This window comes from Lissotriton vulgaris, assembly GCF_964263255.1.
Source record: "Lissotriton vulgaris chromosome 7 unlocalized genomic scaffold, aLisVul1.2 SUPER_7_unloc_1, whole genome shotgun sequence".
Taxonomy (NCBI): Eukaryota; Metazoa; Chordata; class Amphibia; order Caudata; family Salamandridae; genus Lissotriton; species Lissotriton vulgaris.
In genome coordinates, this window is record NW_028240614.1 from 639108 (window position 1) to 663696 (window position 24589).

The 24589-nt window shown below is 47.2% G+C and overlaps 1 protein-coding gene across 1 annotated transcript in view; it reads left to right on the forward strand.

Moving 5' to 3' along the window:
• Positions 1 to 24589, forward strand: part of LOC147672972 (sulfotransferase 6B1-like) — a 266092-nt gene that overhangs the window by 101323 nt on the left and 140180 nt on the right. The window contains exon 2 of the mRNA XM_086947847.1: positions 18309 to 18418. Within this exon, the coding sequence (XP_086803973.1) occupies positions 18309 to 18418 (110 nt within the window). The remainder of the gene's footprint in view (positions 1 to 18308; positions 18419 to 24589) is intronic.

Below are 24589 nucleotides of genomic sequence, written 5' to 3' on the forward strand. Positions count from 1 at the left end.
TGCATGTTTATATAGTGCAAACAGTACCCGAATCTATTATTAGAACACTTTACATGAGCACAGTTACTTTACTCAAGGAAACGTTCGTTTTTGTACAAACTTGGGGCATTATTTATGAGAAATGACGCATCGCTGCGTGAAAGCAGCGATGCGTCACTTCTCAGTGCGCACTCCTTGCGACATTCCTGATGCGTCATATTTAATGTATGACGCATCATGTCGCAAGGAGTTACAGATACGTCAGTATTTCTGACGTATCTGTAAGCGCAAAAGTGACGCATTGCTGGAGTGTGTCACAAAAGTGACGCAACTCCAGCAATGCGTCCTTTCACATGGGGCAAGCCCCATGTGAAAGGGCCTGCGTCAGTCTTACGTCTGCTGTGAGGCAGGCGCAAGATTTTGATCCAACGGTGTCCTAAAAGTGATGCAGTGAAATCTCATAGATTTCACTGCATCACTTCTACGACCCTTCCTTGCGTCAATACGCCCCCCTTGCATACATTATACCTGGCGCATGTTTAATGGGCGCAGCAGTTTACAAAGTGACGCATCTGCTTAGATGCGTCACTTTGTAAATATGGCTCAACAAGGCGCATTTTTTACACCCACTGGTGCGTCACAAAAAGTGACGCACCGGCGGCGTAAAAGTGACGCACAGCCTGATAAATGAGGCCCTTAGAGTATAAGTGATTTGACCCAGATAACAGGATGTTCTGCCGATGCCGAGACTCTGACTCAGTTTCCCAGGTCCGTAGTCTACAGCTCTGGCCTAACGCTGCATTCGCTCCTCCTTTCCTGATCCACCGACTGCAAGGGCTCTTCGCACTTTTTAAAAAATGTTTTAAAACTATCACTTTGAACAAGTACCTCTCAGTGCCGTGCAATAATGTGCAGTATTAACATCAAAGTTTCAACATATTAAAGGAATACACTCTTCGAGTATTTTATAACCCAGTCATATTTTACATGATGTGTGATGCGTGATCTACGTTGCAAACGCTTTCAGAGGTTTTCCCAGACTGTTTGCTTACCCGTGTCTAACCATGGGAGCTACAATTCCCACTGTTCAGAGCCCCTATCTCCGCAGGAACTGGTCTTTGACGGTCCAATAAAAGGCGCGGTCAGAGCCTTACCGGACATCTGTTTCCCCACTGTGTTCGGCAGTGCAAGCGAGATCCAGCGTGATTAGCCACTGGATCTGAACTTAGGAGCCGGGAGTTGGGTTTCCGCAAGTATCATCAACTGCGACACAGACCATTCATATGCAAAAATATGAGAAACTCTTTTCCCTCAGGATATATTTAACATCAGCAGGCAGCGAAGGTGCTGCCTGGCCTGCCTGTTACATGGGGTGATGTCATTTGATACAAGCTTTATTTATTTATCTGACTTCAAAAATCAGCTGGATTGCGTGATATATCACGTGTTGACGCTGAGCTGGTTTATCCAAGCCATCACCCTAGATGGGCTGCTCCAAGGGTTCCCAAGCAATGTCTGTGCCTAAAATAAGACCTGGCTTGGCAGTTCGGGTGGACTGTTCCCATGAGCCACAGGGTCAAGACTGATTTGCATATAGCTGGGTCTGACCTGGGGTGACGAAGTGAGCTAAAGAATGATGATGGAGTCAACCCAGATCTATGATTGGGAGGGAGTGAGTGTCTGAAAAGTTTCAGTGCTCCGTCCATCATCTCCTTGTGTTTGCTTTGATCCTCCTGACCATCATCCCGGCCCTATTCCAAGTGGTCCTGGTCACCCTGCTACTGGTTGCCTGAGTCTGGCAAAAACAATTGAAGAGTGAGACAAAATTAATGGACGAAAGAGAGGGAAAAGGCAACAAACAGAAAAACCTTTTGGTTTAAGAAGAACCCACACTCTCCAACCTAGTTGGTGACATGCTTCATCATTGGGTCCCCACCAGAGAGGCCGAGTGCCTCTCTGCTGTACTACAACGCCTGGTTACAGCGGAGCTGGTTTTTTGTGAATCATGTACGTGATAATGAAAAAGGTGTGAGATTTAAAAGATGCCCCGGTTTATTCCCCAAAAACTTTAATGGTGGCAAACCAGGCAACAGTAAAAACAGGTGAGTAGGATGAAGACTACCTAGCTAAATTGACCAGACGCATCCAATTTGTCAAGTGTGTTAAAAGTGGTCAACATGTTTCTGCTTTTATGTGCTTTTTGCAAAGATTTCATCAGGACCAAACCTCCACGGTGGTATGCGCACGCTAAGGTGCACCCTAACCTGTGGGGGTGTATCGAACAAACTCACGGTTTATCCGGTTCAGCGTTTCAGGATTTCCGAAAGCCGTTAAGGATCTGTAAGAACAATCATACATAAACACAAACACAATAATATTTGCAAAGATTGTCTCGTTGCTCATACGCATAGGCAACTTCTTCGTTTTGTGCTTTATGCGTTTATCGTTGCGCTCTCGTCATATGTGGTACAAAAGGGGGTGGTGATGGACGGAGCATCTGAATCAATCAAACACTCACACCCAGTCAAACGATCTGGGTTTAATCCATCACCGTTCTTTAGCCCACTCTGCCACCCAAGTTCAGACATGGCTATATGCAAATCAGTCTGACCCTGTGCCTCATGGGAACAGTCCAACCCGAACTGCCAAGCCATGTCTTCCCTGGACCGGAAACAAGCATCCGAGGACCGGTTTCTGGCATTCCAGCTGTCTTCAGCCCGACTTTGGCTGCCATAAGTGTGGCAGGGTATGCTCAGACGTGAGTCCCTTGCTCACTTTGCCACTGGATTCAAGCAAGCCGGGCTGAAGACGGCTGGAATGCCAGAAACCGGTGATGGATTAAACCCAGATCTTTTGACTGGGTGTGAGTGTTTGATTGATTCAGATGCTCCGTCCATCACCACCCCCTTTTGTACCGCTCCTCATATGTGGCCATTGTCTCAGCCGTGACTGAACATTCATACACTAAGCCAACCAGGTGAATGCTAAATGTGCTCCTTCACCGTATGGTAGGTGTAGAAAAATGGCGCGTTAAATGCCGCCAAACACCAAATTGGTTGGAATTCGTACTTCAAAACAAGGAAAATGACTCTACTGTTAAAACGTGAGAGAGTCAAAATTCACGTTTACAGTAATGCAGGCAAATGTATTCATGACAAAGTAAAAAAGTAGTGGACTTCTCAACATGTGTCCCGGTGCGGGCGCTTGACATCAGTTCAAGCCCTAAAAGTAACGGAAAAATAGATGAGCATGGAACGCACTCACTTGGCCGAATCCGAACACCCCCAAAAAGGAACATGATTACTTTCTTCACTGAAGGACCACGCCCGTTCGGCAGCTACTGGTTGCCCTCCATGGACCCAAATGTTAATTTGGGATCTGTGGAGTATGGTAAATATACCAGGAGACCGAACGGGTGCGTGTGACGCTTGCAGTCACATGATGCGGATTCGGACCAAGACTAGGCCGCTAACCACAGTGCTTGAGTAGGAATGTTCTCTGTATTTGGTGCTCTAACTTCATGAGGAGGTAATTTATGTGAATCGTCAGTCTCACTGATCCCGCATGTTCATGCAAATAAGACTCCATCACAAAAATGCCACAAATACAGGTTAACAGGATCCTATTAATGAAGCAGAACGCAGGCACAGAACCCAGGGGGAAACTTAAAGAATAAAGCACTAGTTGTGGACCCTGGTGTACGAGTGGAGTCTTCTTTTTCTTAATAAAATTAAATAAATAAACTCTCATAGTACTATCTGGGTGTGTTTATCGACGGCTGATCATGCCGGCAAGGTTAAAATAGAGAGACAGAACAGTGGGACTAGCTAAATTGAACTGAAATACAGCAGAGTGAAGTTAAAGCCGGGGTCCCATGTAAGTTAAACTACTGCTCTAAGATGGGGATAGAGTGTCTAGAATTGTGGATGTAAGAAGAGTGGATTCCAGAACCTCCACATTACACTGGATGATTAGCGTCTCATGACTGTGCCCCAGGGTATATTATCATTTAACCTACGTAGATTGGTACAAAGTCTGTAGATCCAGCGTTGCTCCTTCTCAAACAACCTCTGATCACGTTTGATCACGGTCCAAAACATGTTATTGGGCGTGTGATTGAACTGTAAAAAATGCTCCATAAGTTCAGTGGTGTTCTTACGATAACGGATATTGCTGCGATGTTCACACACCGCTGCTTAATTTTCTGTGTCATCATCCCTACATATCTGGAACCACGGGAGCATGTATTCAAGTACACCACGTTGGTGTAGTTGCAGTTTGTGTGAGCGCGAGCCCATGTTTTACCAGCTCCAGGTCTAGAGTCTTAGTGGCAGTAGTCAGACAACACACACTACATGAACCACATGGGAAGTGGCCTGTGACTTTGGGGAGCCCCCAGGCCCTGAGAACAGTGTTGTCCTCCTCAGGTCCAGATCTTCTAGGACGGGTGTGTACCAGTGTGTCCTTAATACTTTTAGCTTTCCGGTACCAAAATAGTGGGTTCTCCCACTTGATGTAGTTGCTCTCAAGGATCCACCAATGCTTCCTGATAGATTTGCTGATAGCATTCGGAGCAACGCTGTACGTTGTGACACACATGAGTGGTATTTCTTCAGTGTGTCTTGGATTGTCTTCCAAAAGGGCTTCCCTCGGCAGGTTCCTCGCCTTTTTTTGAGCTCTCGCCAGTCTAGTCAGTTCTTTTGCTTGATAGCGAACGTCCTCCACTTGGCTGCAGTTGCGCCTTAGGCAGAGGTATTGGCCGAATGGGAGATTCTCTCTTAATGGTCTTGGGTGGAAGCTGGAGAAATGCAGCAAGTTGTTCTTAGCTGTAGGTTTATAATAAGTTTTGGTGAGTAGTTTGTCTCCTGCTTTCCTTATAACCACATCCAGGTAGATCATTTCTTCTCTGTGGTAGGAATGCATAACCCTTAGATTCCGATAGCAGGTATTTATCCAGTTGAAGAACTCCAGTAGGGTGGTCTCTGATCCTTGCCAAATAAAAAACACGTCATCTATGTACCTCTTCCAAAAGGACACGTAGGACGAGTAAGGATTATCCGCTGACAGTATGTGTTTACACTCGAAATCATAGGTGTACAGCCCGGCTACGCTTGGGGCGAAAGTACTGCCCTTTGAAGTCCCTGTCGACTGTAGGTACAGGTCACCTTTGTACTCTGACCCTATATATCTCAGTAAATGTGACCAGATTGGCAAGATTTTTTCTTGGCACCCATTTGATGAGAAGTCTTTCCAAACTTGTTTAAACAGTATTAAATCTGGGTCTCCTCTTGATCCTTTGCCTATTAACATCCTTCGTCAGCTCTCTGCCACATCTAAAGGCGTCCTTATAGATCTTCTCAACGCCTCTATGCGGGAGGCCTTGGTACCCCACGCGTGGAAGCGAGCCATGGTCATTCCGTTGTTGAAAAAGGCCGGAGCAGATCCTTCTGTACTATCTAACTTTAGACCTATATCTCTGCTTCCAGCATTCTCCAACATTTTGGAGAAATATATCAACACCCAATTGACACAACACATAGACAAAGTTGGCTTTCTTCAATATTCACAATCCGGGTTCAGAGCCAACTTTTCAACTGAAACCGCTCTGCTTGGGGTTACTAAAAAACCTGTGCCAGCATTTAGATCAAGGGGAAACTGCGGCACTCATTCTAATAGATTTGAGTGCTGCATTTGATACTGTGTCGCATAACACCTTGCTAAATGCCCTTAGGTCTCTTGGGCTGGACGGTATTGCCCTATCCTGGTTTGTTTCATTCCTTGATGGTCGCACTTTCTAAGTCTTCTCTGCTAAGGCATCATCTAAGATCTGTGTATCAGCATATGGAGTCCCACAGGGATCTATTTTAAGTCCCCTGCTCTTCAAAATCTATGTCAGAGCTCTGGCAGAGATTGTGCAAGAGGCGCGTCTTTCCCTATATTCGTATGTGGACGATACGCAGATTGTCTTTTCGCTTTTCATCACTAAAGGCGCTACGACATCTGCCCTTCAATGCGGCCTATAGCAAATGACAGAGTGGATGCGCCTTAACTTTTTGAAGTTAAATGGGGATAAGACTGAGGTCCTTATCCTGGGCAAGCACAAGGACCTATGGGGCCCTCATCACTGGCCTCAGGAAATGGGCTCCTTTCCCCTACCTGTCACCCACGTCCGTAATCTGGGCATCATTATTGATGATAGTCTCTATATGAGACAACAGGTGGCGAGTGTTGCTGCCATCTGATTTACGATCTTGAGGTGGCTTCGTAAGATCATTTGGATGCTTCCTGCCTCAACCCAACATACAGTAGTCCAGGCACTCATCACCTCTCACCTCGATTATGGCAATGTTCTCTATCTCGGTAGCTCCCAAATGGTATTGAGATAGCTACAGGTAGTTCAGAACTCTGCAGTACGCCTTCTCTGTCAAGTTCCTAGACAGGCTTCCATCTCGCCATTTTTACGTGACCTTCACTGACTTAGAATTGATCAAAGAATTACATTTAAAACCCAGTGTTACATCTTTAAAATCAAACAAGGTGTGGCTCCAGCGTATCTGCAAGCGCTCATCCATCCTTACATTCCTTCTCCCCTGTTCTCTACTGCCCACGGAGACTTTGTGATTCCCAGATTTAAATTTGCAAGAATGGAAGGCCATTCCTTTTCTTGTCTTGGCCCCAAAATCTGGAATTCTCTTCCGGTGTCCTTGAAGAATGACCCGTCCTATCTTAGCTTTCGAAGAAATCTTAAAACTTGGCTCTTTTAGTGGCAAATGGTTCTTGAATGCTCTCTTCTAGCAATTTGTGTGATAGGCACCGGGAAACCCTTTTTGGGTAGCTGTGTGCGTTACAAAACGAATTTAATTATAATAATAATAATAATAATACTCAAAGAAATTCTGCTTCAATGCTAATGTAGCGCAGTCAATGATGAAACTCCTGGGTATGTTAAAATCCCATGGTGCTGCATCCAGAGCCTCACTTCGAACCCTGATGATCTCATCCTGGGGGATACGGGTGTACAGGCCCTCGATGTCCAATGAGACCAGAAATGTGGACTCAGTATCAACTTTGAGATCTTGGAGTAGGGCTAACAAGCTCTTGGTATCTTTGAGGTAGGTGGTGGTCTTCTGAATCAGGGGTGTCAGAAAAAAATCACAGTAACGTGACAAAGGTTTGAGTAAGGATCCAATGCCAGAGACGATAGGGCACCTAGGAGGGGGCATGCAATTGTTGTGCGTCTTGGGCAGGGTGTAGAAATATGGAATAGTCAAACAAGTAGGACAAGTGCACAACCTCAATGTGATACAAACCCAAACAACTGATGAAACAGAGGAAGATGATGAACTCATGGGTTTAAAAAATCGTAGTACATACATGGCTCCCATGAGCCACAAGACTCTTGACCTATTCGAAAATATGGTGAAAAAAGAACTCAATTCCTTAAAATTCAAACCAACCGACAGAAAAAACCTAATACGAAGAGATTGGGATACCTTAAAAAAACTATCTAATAACCCTGAAATTACTTTTCAAAAAGCTGATAAAGGAGGAGGATTGGTTATTATCAACACTTCACATTACGAGAACAAAGTACTGGAACACATAATGGATCCTAATACCTATCTGAAACTTGAAAATAACCCCACCAAAGAATTCAGTCTGATATTGAAAAAGATTGTTGAAAAAGCTGTAGAGATGGGCACTATAAAAGAAAAAACAAAATCGTTTCTACTTGTCACTAATCCCAAAAGTCCGACCATATACATGTTACCTAAAGTTCATAAAAACCTTACAGACCCTCCGTTTAGACCAATAGTCTCTACTTGTGGGAGTATTCACGAACATACTGGTCAATTCATTGACAAATACCTACAACCAAGTGTAAAAAGAATGAAATCTTTTACTAAAGACACGACTGACTTCATCCTAAAACTACAAAAAATCAAATGGCTAGAAGGAGAGGAAATCATCCTATGTACAGCTGATGTATCATCACTCTATACTTCTATCCCTCACCAATTAGGTTTGGAAGCCATTGAACATACTTTGTTAAATAGCAACCTGGAACACACCATGCAAGTATTCATCATGGAACTGGTGAACTTTTCGTTGTACCATAGCTACTTTAAATGGAAGGAGGAGTGGTTCCTCCAGTTAAGCGGTACTTCCATGGGAAATTGTATGGCCCCTTCGTATGCGAATCTGGTTATGGAAAGATTTGAGGAAGATCACATCTTATCAAACTTGGAGTGGATGCCTCACATCCTAATGTATCAACGCTACATTGATGACATATTTATGTTGTGGAAAGGTAATGAGGAAAGTGCAAGACTGGCCATTGAAACGTGGAATTCATTTAATGAACATCTTCAATTTACTCACACAATCTCTGATACTCAAATTACATTTCTTGATGTACTCATATAAAAAAAAAGTGATTGCTTGGAAACGGACATGTTTAGAAAATCAACTGACAAAAACAGCATTCTCCACTACTCAAGTCATCACCAACACTCCTTGAAGAATAACTTACCCACATCTCAAATGTTGAGGATAAAAAGAATTGTATCTGATGAACACATAGTTGAACAAAGAATTAAAGAAATGTCTGACAGATTCAGTAAAAGAGGATATCCTGCAACCATCATTGCTAAATCGTCCCTAAAATGTCAACAAATCACACGGAATGAAACTCTAACTAAAAGCAAAGGAAAAGAAACCACCAGGATGGTGGTAGTTACGAAGTTCACAACGTCTAGTCAGACTTTTAAAAAAATCATCAATAAATACTGGCCAATGCTTACCATGGAACCTGACTTTAAAAACTCATTCACTGAACTTCCACTATTTGCTTACACTAGGAATAGAAACCTAGGAGAAATCATCAAGAGAAAAGAACCAAGAAAAAAGACGTACACAGGCACGATGCCTTGCTTGAACTGTCAAAACTGCCATAACATCATTCGTGGAAATGTTATTCATCACCCCATGCGGGGTCAGGAAATCAAACTAAGAGTATCTGCCACTTGTGAAACCAACAATGTAATTTACCTTCTAAAATGTCCCTGCGGAAAAATCTATGTAGGGAAAACTGAACGCAAAATTCGTTTGCGCATCAATGAACACAAATCCAATATTAGGACAAAGAATGCTAAATCCACTGTGGCTACCCACTTCCTTGAATTTAAACACAACATTGCGCAATTAAGGTTCCTCATACTGGAAATTGTTGAAAAAACTGAGGGAAAAGATAACAACAAAGAACTATTGCGCAGAGAGAATTACTGGATTTATCACTTACAGGCTCTAAAACCGAATGGTTTAAATGAACGGACTGAATTTGTTTGCTATTTATAATATTCTCTGAATATTGTTTATATTGCTCTTTATCTTCTGAACATGTGATGCCTTAATTTGATTTTCATTATTTGTTATTTTAGATTTTGACAGATTTGAAACTTTGCACTCAGTATTGTAACTTTATACGCTGGTATTTTACCACCTTAAGATGGCCGCCACCCTTTGGCTCTTGATCACGTGACTGTTTACTCCAGTCCATCTTACTATGTTCACTATTTACTCTAACACTCGCGTTTAAATCGGCAACCCGATCGTTACTAACATCACCGCCCACGGTGTACCGGACGATCTACTGAACGCGCGTTTTTCATCTAAATTCAGGTAAGAAGTCCTGAAAACGTTACGCTGCTTTCTTGAAGCGCTTTGGTTATTTCTCGAAGCGCGAGTCGAGCTCTTTTCTTAAATGTCAGCCCTCTCATTGTCTGACACGCGATTCCGATTACTTTTTTCAGATTTACCTCAATCTCGACAATCTGATTACGTGAGTAGTTGACCTGTTGCAGCATTTTTACATAGCACGTTTTTCACTTGGGTCATAAGGTCAATCCAGCACACTAGTCACATTGTATCATAGAAGTGTTGCTTACTATTGAGTGATGATAATTGCATTAATGTACCTATAATATGTATACTTTCGTGTTGAACCTGAATTCATTGGTTGCATTGTATCTATTTTAGAATGCACTCCCTGATGAAGAGCGGACAATCTGCTCGAAATGCATTGGAGGTTGGAATATGTTCAAAACCCATATAATTTCATGATGCTTTTGAAATATCTGAAATGAAATAAGAATTAAGTGAAGCAAATGAACTTTTTTCTTTTGAATGAATAAAATTCAACAAGTCTAAACAAGAAGCCTTTACTGTGATCACTTACAAGGAGTGCCCCTGTTGGGTTTTGTGACCAAATATCTTTTGGAAACACACAGCTATGAAATATGGAATAGTGCCATTCCCTGCGGGAAGCAACTCTGCTTCATGTTTAAACCTGGTACCAGTTTTTTATTGATTCCTGACTCTGGTCTTCCTGGTTGTCCTCTGGCCCATCCGTGTATCAGTCCTTCCAGGGCCTTCTGGTCCTGATACTGCTGATCCTCACCCTGATCCAACTGGTCTGCTGGGTCCTTCTCCATCTTTCCCTGTTGTCCTGGTTCTGACACCCCTAGTCTTCCTGGTATGGGTCATCTCACTTCTCCTTGCCCTGGTCCCTATGGTTCAACTGGCACTGTGCTCACTGCTCCTGGTCCTCATTAAGTTCTCTTGGGTAGGGCTTGTTGATTTTGGTCCTGGTTTGGTCTTATTGGTCCTTGTGGCTCTGGTTGTCCTGCCCCCCCCCTGATCCTTGCCAGCTTGGTCCTGATACCCCAGTTCCCAGTCCTCCTGCCCCAGTTGTTGCTTCAGGTCCTGGTCCCCTTGTTCTTACCTCTCTAGTCCTCCCAGCCCTGTTCCTGGTGCTGCTTATTCAGATCATTTTATTGCACCTACCCTTCCCCAATTGGTCCCTGATCCTAATGGCTCTATGCCACCTTCTCCTGACCTAACTAGTTATCCTGGTCCTTTTCCATTGTGTCATGATTCTCTTGGCTCTGGTTCTCCTGCTTATTGTCATCCTGGTTCTGCAATAAAGTGTCCACTTAGTTCTGATCCTCCTTGTTCAACTTATCCTGTTCTTAGCCACCCGGCTTGATCATCCTGGCTCCTGTCATCCTGGCCCTCCTTTTCCTCCTTACCCCAGTGCTCCTTGTCCTGGTTTGCCTGGTCCTGATTCTCCTGGGCCTCTGTGATTTTATCTTATTATTTCCCCGGGGTTGTGGTCCCACTGTCCCTCTTTGCCCGGGTCCTCTTAGGTCTTGCCTTGCTGGCTCTGGTTGCCTGGCCGTCTCCTCTTGATTCTTCAGGTTCTGTTCCGCTAGTCTTATCCACTCAGTCTGGTTTGCCCAGCAATGGCCATCCTATTACCGGTCCACTGAGTCAGTGTTCTCTTCCTAGTTTGTGCCCACTAGAATGGATGCTTTTTTTTCTGGTCCTCCTTGTTTGGATCTTTTGGATTCCTGATCCTCGTGGATCTGGTAAAGATGGCCATCCTAGTCTTACAAGGCTTCCTTCTCCTAGCTCTTACTATACCTTCCTGTTCCTCTTGACCCCCATCCACTTGACCTGGTCCTTCCGGTCCTTCTCTCCTTGTTCATCTAATTAGTTCTTTGACCTCCTGATCCACTCAGTCCACCTGACCTCTTGTGTCCTGGTTCCCCTAGGCCTTAACCTCTTAGCCCTTGTCTTCCTGGTTTGGATCATCTTGGTTCTACTGGCTCTGTGCCTTAACTTCATGGTTCTTCCAACAATGCATCCAATGGTCTGGGCCCTCTTGGTCCTGGTTCTCTTTGTTTGGGTCATTCTGAGCCTTCGCATCTTGGTCTTGGTGCTGCTGGACATCCAGGTCCATCCACCCTGGTCTTCCTGGCTGTTCTGGCCCTGCTTATCTGCTTCACCTTGGTCTTGCTACCCCAGGTCTTGGTCCTCTGTGCCTGGTCCAATGATCATGGTCCTCCTGGCACTTCTAGGCATGTTTCTGGTCCTCTTGTTGTTGACCCCTCTAATCCTCTTTTTTCTGGTCCTCTTGGTATCATTGGTACTGACCCCTTCATCTTGCTAGCTTATTCTGGTCCCCTAGCTCTACTGGCCATAATATCCATGTTCCTAATCTCCTCAGTCTTCCCTGCTCTGTCTGTTCTGTTCCTTCTCACCCTGGTCTTGCTACACCCAGGTTCTGGTCCCTCTGGGCCCAGGTCTAATAATCATGGACCTCCTGGCCTCCCAGGCCTACTCTCCTTAGTCTTCCTGGATCTGGTCCTGATCCTCCTGGCCCTCCTGCTCCCTGTCCTTGTTCTTCCTCACAAACTGATAATGATCCTCCTTTCTTCATCCTCCTGGGCCTAGCTTTCCTGTTCCTCATCTTCTTGTCTATCCTGTTCCTGGCCCTCTGACCTGGAAATCGGGCTTTGGTCATCCTTGTACCGATGCCCTGGGTCCTAATCCTCATTTTCCTCCACATCCTGGTCTTCTTGATACACAGAATCCTGAGTCTCCTTGCCCTGATCTTCCATGCCCCCCAATCCGTTGTTTCCTGGTGATCTTAAAACTCTTTCCTTCTAGCTCTGATTGCCTGCGTCTCTGGTCTCACCTATCTGGCACTCCTGGCCAAGGCCATGCTATACTTGTTTTTCATAGCCCATGTCCATCTTACGATTTTGTGCCCATTGGCACTTATCATCTTGGTCCTTACTGTTTGGGTTCTCTTGGGCTTCTTCGTCCGAACCTGGTTCACCAGCCATCCTAGCCTTGGTCTCCTTGATCTTGTTTGTCCTGGTCCGTCTTGTACTATTGTGCTTGTTATCATAAACCTTGCATTTTGGCCATCCTGGCCTTTCTTGTTTCCCACAGTCTTGGTCCATCAAGCTCTGTTACTTTCTGGCCCTCATGGCCATGATCACCTTGTCCTGGTTCTCCTATGCCCTAAACCTCCTAGCCCTGGCAGCGCAGGTCCTGGTCCAAATGGCCTCTCATGTCTGGTCCTCTTAGTCTGCGTCCTCCTCAATTGGGCTGCCCAGGTCCTCCTGGACCTGTTTCTTATCCTTTTATTCCTGCTGGCACTGCAGCCATTGCTCCAGGTCCTGTTCATCCAGTTTCTCCTTGTTTGGGTCCTCTTGAGCCTGGTCATTTTGGTCCTGGTCCTCCTTCGCACCGCTGTCCATTCCACTTGGTCTTCCAGATGCTGGTTTGCCTTCTTACGTCAGATCTTCCTCACCCTGGTCCTGCTACTCATAATGATTGTTCTTCAATACTTGGTTCTCCTAGCCCTGGTCCCCTAGATTCTGATCTTCATGATCCTCTTGGCCCTGTTTCCATTCCTTTTAGTCATTATCCTTTTAGTTCACCTCCTCCTTCTTGCTCTGGTCTTCTGATGGTGGCTCCCATGGTCTTCCTAGTCTCTTGTCAGCTTATCTTCGTCTGCTAGTTCTGCTGCCCATTAACTTCCAGGCAGTGATCTTCATAGTCCTTGTTAATCAGGTTCTGATCCTCATGGCCCTCGCCCACCTGCTCCTTGCCCGCATGGTTCTTAGCTTTTCGTGGTCACCATCTCATGTATTCCTGCCCCTGGTCCTTTGGATCTTGGGTCTCCTGTTTCACAGGTTACTGGCTGTGTACTTTTCATAATCTCCCCTCTACTGTTATCTATCAGTCCTCTTGGTCCTGCTCCCCCGGTTTTATCTAGTCTTCTGGTTTGTCTGTACCTAATCCTTCTGCTGCTGACCCACTGGTCCATGTAGTTCTGGTCTTTGTTCTGGTAGCCCTTTAGTTGCTGGTCCCACTGGCCATGGATTTCCACGCCATCCTAGCCTCTAGTCCTCCTGCCCCATCCTAGTCCTACTTGCTCTCCTGGTTTGCCTTTTCCACCTTTCTCTTGTTCATTGGACTGTGGTCCTCCTAGGAATGCTACTCCTGGGTAGGGTCATCCCTCAGGCACTGGTCCTCCTAGTCCCGATGTTGCTGGTCACCCTGGTTCATGAAGTCCTTGTACCCTGGTTTAGGATCCCTGTGAGTCTGACCCTCATAGACTTTTTGCTCCTAGTCTTCCTGGACTTCCTGACCCTTTATATCCCTTCAGGTCATTCAGATCTCGGGTCTCCTGGTCCTGTTAGCCTCTTTCGTATCCTGGTCCATTCGCTTCTCGCCCCTACTTCTTGTCCAGGTCCTTGTGGACCTGGTAGTCCTCGGTCTCCTGGTTGTCCACCTCCTGATTTTTCTCCTGCTGGCCATCATCTTCCTCATACTGCTCCTGCTCCTTCCTTCCCCAGCCCTCTCCACAATGTCTATAGTCTGGTACAGCCTGCAAGCCTGTCAATCAAATGTCTATTTTTGTTTTTGTCTTCTGATTTCTTTTGTTGAGACAGCTCTGTCAAGGACAGAAAGGCAACTTGCAGCGCTGTGTCAAATGGAAAAGGCAGGAATGCACCATATCTACTAAGATACGCCGCGTTCCTGCTCTCCCTCTGCGCTGGCACACTTGTGGCCGTCAAGCGCCAACGCAGGCACCCTTGCGCCATGCTGCAGAGATGCCTGCGTTGCAGCCAGGATTGTTTTTGTGCATGAATTGACACCTTTCTTCACAAAAACAACCCTCTGATACTTTGTCTTCTTCTTCCTATGTGCACTGCAGCACACGCAGACAGAGGAAAACAAGTGGAGAAATAATATTTCTCCTAGTTACACCTGACCAGGAAAGACTTACCATTTTGATATATTCCCAGGTTTACTAGAGATATGGAACACCCACGCTCCACCCATGGAACACCCACGCTCCACCCATGGAACACCCACGCTCCACCCATGGAACACCCACGCTCCACCCATGGAACACCCACGCTCCACCCATGGAACACCCACACTCCACCCATGGAACACCCACGCTCCACCCATGGAACACCCACGCTCCACCCATGGAACACCCACGCTCCACCCATGGAACACCCACGCTCCACCCATGGAACACCCACGCTCCACCCACGGAACACCCACGCTCCACCCACGGAACACCCACGCTCCACCCACGGAACACCCACGCTCCACCCACGGAACACCCACGCTCCACCCACGGAACACCCACGCTCCACCCACGGAACACCCACGCTCCACCCACAGAACACCCACGCTCCACACATGGAACACCCACGCTCCACCCATGGAACACCCACGCTCCACCCATGGAACACCCACACTCCACCCATGGAACACCTAAGCTCCACCCATGGAACACCCACGCTCCACCCACGGAACACCCATGCTCCACCCATGGAACGCCCACGCTCCACCCACGGAACACCCATGCTCCACCCATAGTACACCCACGCTCCACCCATGGAACACCCACGCTCCACCCATGGAACACCCACGCTCCACCCATTGAACACCCACGCTCCACCCATGGAACACCCACACTCCACCCATGGAACACCCATGCTCCACCCATGGAACACCCACACTCCACCCATGGAACACCCACGCTCCACCCATGGAACACCCACACTCCACCCATGGAACACCCATGCTCCACCCATGGAACATCCACGCTCCACCCATGGAACACCCACGCTCCACCCATGGAACACCCACGCTCCACCCATGGAACACCCACGCTCCACCCATGGAACACCCACGCTCCACCCATGGAATACCCACGCTCCACCCATGGAACACCCACGCTCCACCCATGGAACACCCACGCTCCACCCATGGAACACCCACGCTCCACCCATGGAACACCCACGCTCCACCCATGGAACACCCACGCTCCACCATGGAACACCCACGCTCCACCCATGGAACACCCACGCTCCACCCACGGAACACCCACGCTCCACCCACGGAACACCCACGCTCCACCCATGGAACACCCATGCTCCACCCACGGAACACCCACGCTCCACCCACGGAACACCCACGCTCCACCCACGGAACACCCACGCTCCACCCACGGAACACCCACGCTCCACCCACGGAACACCCACGCTCCACCCACTGAACACCCACGCTCCACCCATGGAACACCCACGCTCCACCCATGGAACACCCACGCTCCACCCATGGAACACCCACGCTCCACCCATGGAACACCCACGCTCCACCCAAGGAACACCCACGCTCCACCCATGGAACACCCACGCTCCACCCATGGAACACCTAAGCTCCACCCATGGAACACCCACGCTCCACCCACGGAACACCCATGCTCCACCCACGGAACGCCCACGCTCCACCCACGGAACACCCATGCTCCACCCATAGTACACCCACGCTCCACCCATGGAACACCCACGCTCCACCCATGGAACACCCACGCTCCACCCATGGAACACCCACGCTCCACCCATGGAACACCCACATTCCACCCATGGAACACCCATGCTCCACCCATGGAACACCCACACTCCACCCATGGAACACCCACGCTCCACCCATGGAACACCCACGCTCCACCCATGGAACACCCACTCTCCACCCATGGAACACCCACGCTCCACCCATGGAACACCCACGCTCCACCCATGGAACACCCACGCTCCACCCATGGAACACCCACGCTCCACCCATGGAACACCCACGCTCTACCCATGGAACACCCACGCTCCACCCATGGAACACCCACGCTCCACCCATGGAACACCCACGCTCCACCCATGGAACACCCACGCTCCACCCATGGAACACCCACGCTCCACCCATGGAACACCCACGCTCCACCCATGGAACACCCACGCTCCACCCATGGAACACCCACGCTCCACCCATGGAACATCTTCCCCGGGCAGAATAAAGTAAGGCAGTGACTTGCGCTGCCTCCGTTACTCCAGATTCAGTATGCCATGCAGAGCCACGCACGGTGGCCCTACGTGTGACAGAGTAAATATCACTTTAGGCCGTGCTTGGCTTTACTTTACCCTGCGTGATGCAAGGTCAACGCAAGCCCTTGATAAATCTGGCCCATTATGTGGTGACTAAAATATCAATGTGGCTGAAGGGGCCACTCATGAAATGGGACCAACAAGCATTTATACCTGAAACCCACTCTACTAGGTGAATAATATGAAAAATACATTTTTATTCAGAGGCAGTTGAGTGAACTCCTCCCATGAATTACCCAGATGCAGCGCTTGCCTGTCTCCTGCTTTCACTTCCCCATTCCACTGAAGTCCCATTACTGTGTCTCACTCAATTTAGCCCCTGCCAGTGTCCCAAATCATTGGCCCCCCAAGCACTAATCACCTACTGTATGTGCCCCTCCCTCTGGAGCCCAGATACCACCTGTCTGTTTGTTTTCCCTGTTTGCTGCTGTTTGTTGACTGCTGCTGTGTTGCCAGACACAATCTTTCTTACAAAGAAGCCTAAAACTAGGACTCAGCCTTCCACAAGAAGCAGAAAAAGAGCCCAGCCCTAAATAATCATCAAAAGGTGGATCACCAGCATTAAAAAAAAATGAATGAGTGAATAACGCATTTATGTAACATGTTTTAAAAGCACATTCATTATTCTTTGCAGGCAGAAAAATACTCCTAGACTGCAGTCCACAATATATGTGTGACTTATACTAAAGCTCCGAAAATTGAAGTTTGATTACTAAACGTCTTATTTGAATATTCAAACAACAAATGTTTCATTTAAAATTGATTTTCATTTATAAACAGCAAAACTTATTGTACCCACATTCATTTGCATATACTATTGCACATTTGCATGTGCACTTACTTTCAATTGCTTTACACACGCCGCAGCCGCATTAAAAGATGGCCACTACCCTACCATTGCCGGGAGCCAATTTGTAGTTCTTGGTCAACAAAATGAAGACCTCCTTCACATTATTTACCCAGACACTAGTCAAATTGCTCATCATCTCTCCTATTAGCCTGAGACCTGCTAAACTGCAGAGATTATGTACTATTTTGCCTGCTGCTGGGTAAATACCAGATATGATATACTCTTTGGCCGGCACCCTGGTCAATAGTCACTTCTATAATGATAAGCTCCCTCTCTGTTGCATTGTTTGCTCTCCTTCTGAAGGACTTTATCTCCACCCAAGCTCTCCATGCCATTCCTTGCAATAGAATAGTTGTTCCCCTCAATTCCTGCCTCTCCCCGTCCTCCCATGTTCCATAATATGAAGCATGGGTCGGGCACTGGGGTTTCTCCTTTATGCATTGACCCCTGAAATGAATGCCCACCTCCTCATGGGTGGGTTCCCAAGTACCCAGCTTAAAACAAACCCGCTCCCTCTGCAGGGACAACAGGCAGGTGGTCGTTTACACAGGTGACACAGATGCAATATTGTGACCTCTGACCTTTCAGTATCAGTACCTAATGAAATGAGGCTGGCCTGGCCTTTTCTGTGTCTTAATGGCTGCATTGCTGTGTTTCAGGAACCAACTGGACCCTTCACATCTTACATGACATGATGTACAACATCCACGGCAAGGAGCCGCCAACCTTCACTCACATCCTTGAGTTCGGATCGCCGGACAAATTTGAGGTCAGTGCCAAGGAACAGTGACATTGTATAATGTACCAGCAAACTTATTCCGTACTGTTTTAGAATACACCTAAGTGGACAGTGCTCATTCATACACAGTTTTATATTTGTGATTACGCTAAATTTAGTCCTTGCCTTCCCTTCCAAATTTATCACTGATGGTCTTTTATTTGCATGCTGAAAGTGGTTGAGGGGAGTAAACACTTCAAGATTATACTTACAATTCAGTCATGCTTAAAAGACCTCAGACTCCGAATTTCAGTTTATGGTTTTTAATAAAAAATAATAATTGGATGTAAACACATCTGAGAATCAGCGAATATAGGTACATAAAAATCAATACAGAGCCAAACCGACGAATATAATTAATTCGGCAGAAAAGGCATAAGGTGACGAACTCAAGAATTAAAATACAACATAGAATTGAGGCTGAGTCTAAATCCTTATTCAATAGGAAGGAAAGCATAAGTTATCGTTCCCTCCACTACTCTCATTGAGGTTCCTGGCTATATCCCCTAACTTCTTTCCCAAAGGGGTCAGCACGTGTAGACTTCCTAAGAAGTACTCACGTCAATGGGTCAAAATAGCTTAAGGCTATGGAGCTCGCTCTTAAACTGTTCCTGATCTTCTGTCCCTGCGCATCATACAAAAAGACAAAACTCAGCCCCCCCTAAATGTATCACATGACGAATTGTTTCACTTGCAAGGTTCCCTAGTAGCTTTCCATTGCTTCTTTAATTAAGTTCTTCTTGTCTTCCAGTGGCCTTGAGGTTCAGATAGGCCAGGCACAGAAGGTATCCCCCCTCCAGCTTCTCAGACTCTTCAAAGACATTCCTGTTATTTGCTTAAGCTAAGAATAATGAGGTTGAATTCTTGTACCTGCAGTGAGATGAGAGCATACTGTCCTGGGACACACAAGAGATTCATTTAATTATTTCTTTAGCAACCAAGGATTTTTAAACTGTCAACAACTTGCAGCTCCGGGCCTACAATGCAGGCAACTTAAACACCACACAGTTACATTGAGATGACTATAATGCCATCATGCACATTATAAATACAGGAATGATAGTGTCTCTAATACATGTAAATTCTATATAAAGGCGCACATTGCATTTCTGTGCTTAGGATGTTGAATAAATGCATTTAATAAACATAATACACTGCAAACAATACAAATATATGTGAGTGCGTTTGAACCATGAGTATAATGCACCCATACAATATGGAGTGCAATAAGCACTATATGATTTGCATCATAGCCAGGACCACACCAGCCCAGTCCAGTCCAGAGGGTAAAAAGCGAACAGGATAGAGTTGGTGGTAACAATGTTTGTGTGGTTCTATGCTTCAGTGAAGCGCTAACACAAAAGGCGACAGTTGTATAAACAGCACAGCAGAGAAGGCAAATAGTCCTGGATTAAGGACCCGCCACTATTTGAATAGCAAAGATTCACTTTGCATTTGCTGGTCAGGTTTACCCTGATGGCCTGTTAGGCAGTCCCGCTGCACATGCTCAGATGGTGTTTCTGAGACATTCCCTGAAAGGAGTTGAGACTGTACCAAGAGAGAGTGTCCGCCTGTCTCACGGAAGGCCTCTGTTCTTGGCATCAGGGAAAAACACAACTTGAAAAGTTTTAAGTGATCTGTAGACACTAAAGTCCTGAATTCCAATCTTCATAGGAGGCGGATGGGCTTTGTAAATGTAAATGTAAATGTATTTGTAAAGCGCACTGATACCCCGGCAAGCAGTGTGTCCTGGCGCTGTACTCATACCGCTAGGGAACCCGTCCTGGCTTTTCCCCGTGAAATGTCCACTCCTGGGCATCCCCGGGGTGCAACCAGGCATCCCCAGCGCTGTAGGGGGCCGTTGTGGAGGCTAAGCAAGCTATTGCCCAGAGTTGCAGCGTGGGACCCATGATTAGAATAGGCACTGAGGCGAGAATATCCAGTCAGCGGAATTTATGAGCCAGAGACCCGCCGAGGCGGGAATCGAACCCTGGTCCCTGGCCAGAACTCTGCATCAAGGTCTGCCGCTCTAACCATTGAGCCACACTCCTCCTCCTTTGTCAACTTGTTCAGCACCAAGAGCTCACTTGGCCATAGCATCAAAGTAGAGATCAAAGTAAATAGGAACCTTGGGGATCAGCGTTCCCACACTTATCATGGATGTAAATCAGATCCTAATCATTGCAAAAATAAAAAAGAATTGGGAGCGCACTTGAGTGGGTATAGCTGGTGAATTCCAAGCCAAGTTTGTGTTGAAGCCTATTAGGTCATCAGCCTGGCAAATTTTTTGGGGTCTATTACGTTCGCCCCGGGAAATTGGACCATCCACAATAGTTGCGGCAGTCCTGCATGCACAATTAGGATGCGCCCGCCCCACTGGCGGGCACATTTCGCAGTTTTGTGTTGCGGTGGGCAGAGCTGCCAGCAGCACCCGCCGCAATGCAAAACAGGCCCTTTCGCAGCTTGTCACAGGGCGGGATGAGGTGAGAAAGCCTCGCTGACCCCTCCCACTGTGATGAGCTGTGAAAGGGTGGGTGGAGACAGCAGCAGGCTGGTCCTAGTGCATTGATCTCTGTGAGGTTTTAATACTCGCTACTTGCATGGATGTACATTAAATGCACAGCCATAACCGCTGTCTCGTGAGGGAAGCGAGATGTGGGGCAGGACCATGAGGGAGATTAGGTTGTTGTATTTATTTATTTCAAATGGAATCCAGCAGATCCCACTTTCGCTACTAACAATGATTGAACTGCTTGCCCAGGGTCAGATATATGACATGCTAAGTTTAGATTGCAATCATTAACCAATCGATCAATCAATCATGATTTGTAGAGCGTAGCTAATCCCCCGTGAGGGTATCCAGGCGCAAGGATCCTGCTGCGATCAGTCGAAGCGCCATGTTTGAGGTGCTATCTGTCTGCAGCTGCACTCTTACGGAAATGGTTTTTCTGGAGATGGCGTATTTAGGACTTTATTAAGTCTATATACATTAAAAGGAACAGTGGCGGCCACAGATTTGGGTGACCTGTAATAGCCTGGATTGTTACACTTGTAGGATTGCGATGGGTGGCACTTGTGATGATGCTGTCTTTGAAGGAGCTGACAGGGGCAATGGGTGGAGGAGGCTGCAGTTGCATCCCTAAAAAGACCTGGTCACTTATTTTTTTTACAAATTAAGCACTGATGCACACCTGCATAACACCATCCTGGGTTTACAATGGTGGATGTTATAAGAATTCTATAATTGATTGTGTTTTCTCCTCTTCTTCTCATGTTATGCTTTGCTTTATAATATCATTTTTCTGTGTTTGTGCTGGGGTAGCCGAAACCTTGTGCATTTCTGTAAAAGAGTCTGCGGAAAAGGCGTTAGCGACCCTTGACCCCTGAGTCAGAAACCTTCGATCAGTTCCCTCTCCAGGTCAGGTTTTCATCCTACCTCGAGCCGGTGTCTGATCCCAACCAGTGGAATGAAGTTTTAAGGGAAGAGTGGGATGTAATACAATCTACTCACTGTAGTCTGCGCACTAGTTTTTGCACGTCACGTCATGACGTGACGTGCGGGCGGCCATGTTGGCGGCTGCGCACAGCTTTAGAGAGACGTGAAAGCCGACCGGAGGCACAGATCGGCTCGGCGCTCTTTAGGGTAGTTATGAGAAATAAGTAAGCGTTAACACCACAAACGGCTGCAGAGTCTTTATTATGAAGACAGGTTACTTTACAATGGCGACAAAGGTGGGATGCTAAACCCATGCACCCTGGAAAAAAAAAACGAACCTCATCAGGAAACACACAGGGGGAGACAGCAGCACACCGGTGAACCCAGACCCAAGCAGGGAACAGGACAGCACGGCTAAGCAGCCAAGAGAAGCACAGGGTCAAGGAAGGACGAACAAGCCACTGATAGAGGTACCATACCTTAGAGAGCGCGGCAGAGCCCAGATATACCCCAGGGGGAAGACAACCACGCAGGGGGGTACGTAAAGGAACCAGGCGTAGTCAAAGACTGAACGTGCCGAATCCACACGGCCAAATTAAACAAGGGAAATCGTGCTGGCTACCTTAAAGGAGGGTGAGGGGGCTGACACAAATAGTCCCCAGTTACAAGGTGAAAAACAGGAGTCTGACAACACCCCAGGCAGTCCTAGAAGCCAAGGAAACACACCGCCCACGGTCAAAGAGGAGAAGATGAGTGCGCAAGCGGGATATGCTATAGCGCCAGTCCAATTCCTGCCCAAACCGGGAGAAGCACTCATGAAGTGGGAAGATTGGAGGGAATATATAGACAACTTCATAGGAGTCCTAGAAGATGAGAATGAGGAACAATTTAATCCCAAGAGAAAAAAGCGCATCCTACTATTCAATTTAGGACCGGAAGGACTCAGACTTTACAAGAGCCTGGTACCCAAACCGAGAGGGAGCACGGACGACGACGTGTATGCCCATGCCATTGATGACTTGAATGAACACTACCGGCCGGCAGTGTGCGTATCAGTCGACAGATTTAATTTCCAACAAAGGAAACAACGTCCTGGGGAGTCGGTAGAGGAGTATGTGGCGGCTCTGAAGAAACTGGCGATCACGTGCAAATATGACGCGTGGGAAGATGAGTTCATCAAAGACCAACATGTGATGCACACCACGAGCACGAGCGTACAGGACAAGCTGTGGGCCAGTGGGGAAACCACACTGAAGGAGGTGATGGTCATTGTCAAAAGGGCGGAATTGGCACGCAGGTGTGCAGATGCCGCAAAGAAGGAAACGACACCCAGTCCCATGGTGAACAAAGTAGACGATGAGGAACCGCGCAGAGACTATAAATACAAAGGTTCTGCCCCAAAGGGACCAAATAAATGGCAAGGCAACCCCGGACCACCAGGGAAACAAGCTGGAAACAACAAGAAAACGTGCTAGAGATGCAGAAGCTGGTCCCATGAAGCACACGACAGGAAATGCCCAGCGTTCCGGGCCAAATGTATGTGCTGTGGCATAATAGGTCATTACGAGAAGGTGTGCCGGAGAAAATCTTCCAAGAACATGGTGAAATACATCGACCAGGATCATGAAGACCATGAGGGAAGCACGGAGGAAAAAGTAGTCACCGTACTGTGTATATACGACCAGGTGCTGAGTATAGACGGCAAAAGGACAACGAAACTGTCTTAGAAATGACGATCGGCGGAATACCCATAAGCGTAGTGGCGGACACCGGCTCTCCCTACACCATCGTCCAGAGAGCCGTGTGGAATGAAACCTTCAGGCCACACTCAGGCCCAGAACTGGAAAAATTGGACCGCATACCGATGGCTGGATTCCGACCCCTAAAGTTTGAGTTCAGAGGCCGATCCGCATTTTGCAAGCTATACATATCAGAGAAGGGACCGTCAGTATTGGGATGGCTGGATCAAGGCGACCTGGGTATCAAATTGGATCCAGGCAGGAAGGAACAGATACTCCTCACAGAACCAGAAGCATGGCCAGACCTAGTCAAGTGGAAAGAAGACTACCCCAAAGTATTCGGAGGCACAGTGGGGAGGCTGGAGAAATTCCTACACAAAATAGTACTGAAGGAAGGAGCCATACCAGTCGCCCACAAAGTGAGAAATGTGCCCCTAGCGGTGAGAGACGCTGTTCAAGTAGAACTACAGGACTTAGAGAAGGAAGGAATTATCGAACCCATCACGTGTGCAGAGTGGCTCGCGCCATTAGTGGTGGTCATGAAGCCCAGCGGAAAGGTCAGGCTATGTGTTGACCTGAGGGAGTTGAACAAGAATATCGTGGTGGAGAAGTTCCCTCTACCGAGAATCAAGGAAATGTTGGCAAAGACCAGGGGAGTCAAGTGGTACTCCACCATCGATCTGACCTCGGCTTACCATCAAATTGTCTTGCACCCTGACAGCAAGAAATTCACATCATTCATCACCCCATTTGGATGCTATCAGTTCCGCCGCATGCCGTTCGGACTGGCCTCGGCGGCTGCAGTGTTCCAGAAACTGATGCACCAGCTGTTTAGGAACATGGATGGCGTCCAGTACTTCCAGGATGACATCCTGGTAATGGGGCGCGACAAAGTGGACCATGACTCGAAGCTCAACAAGGTGCTGAAGACCCTGGAGGGCAAGGGCCTCACAGCAGAATGGACCAAGTGCAGACTGGGCTTGGAAT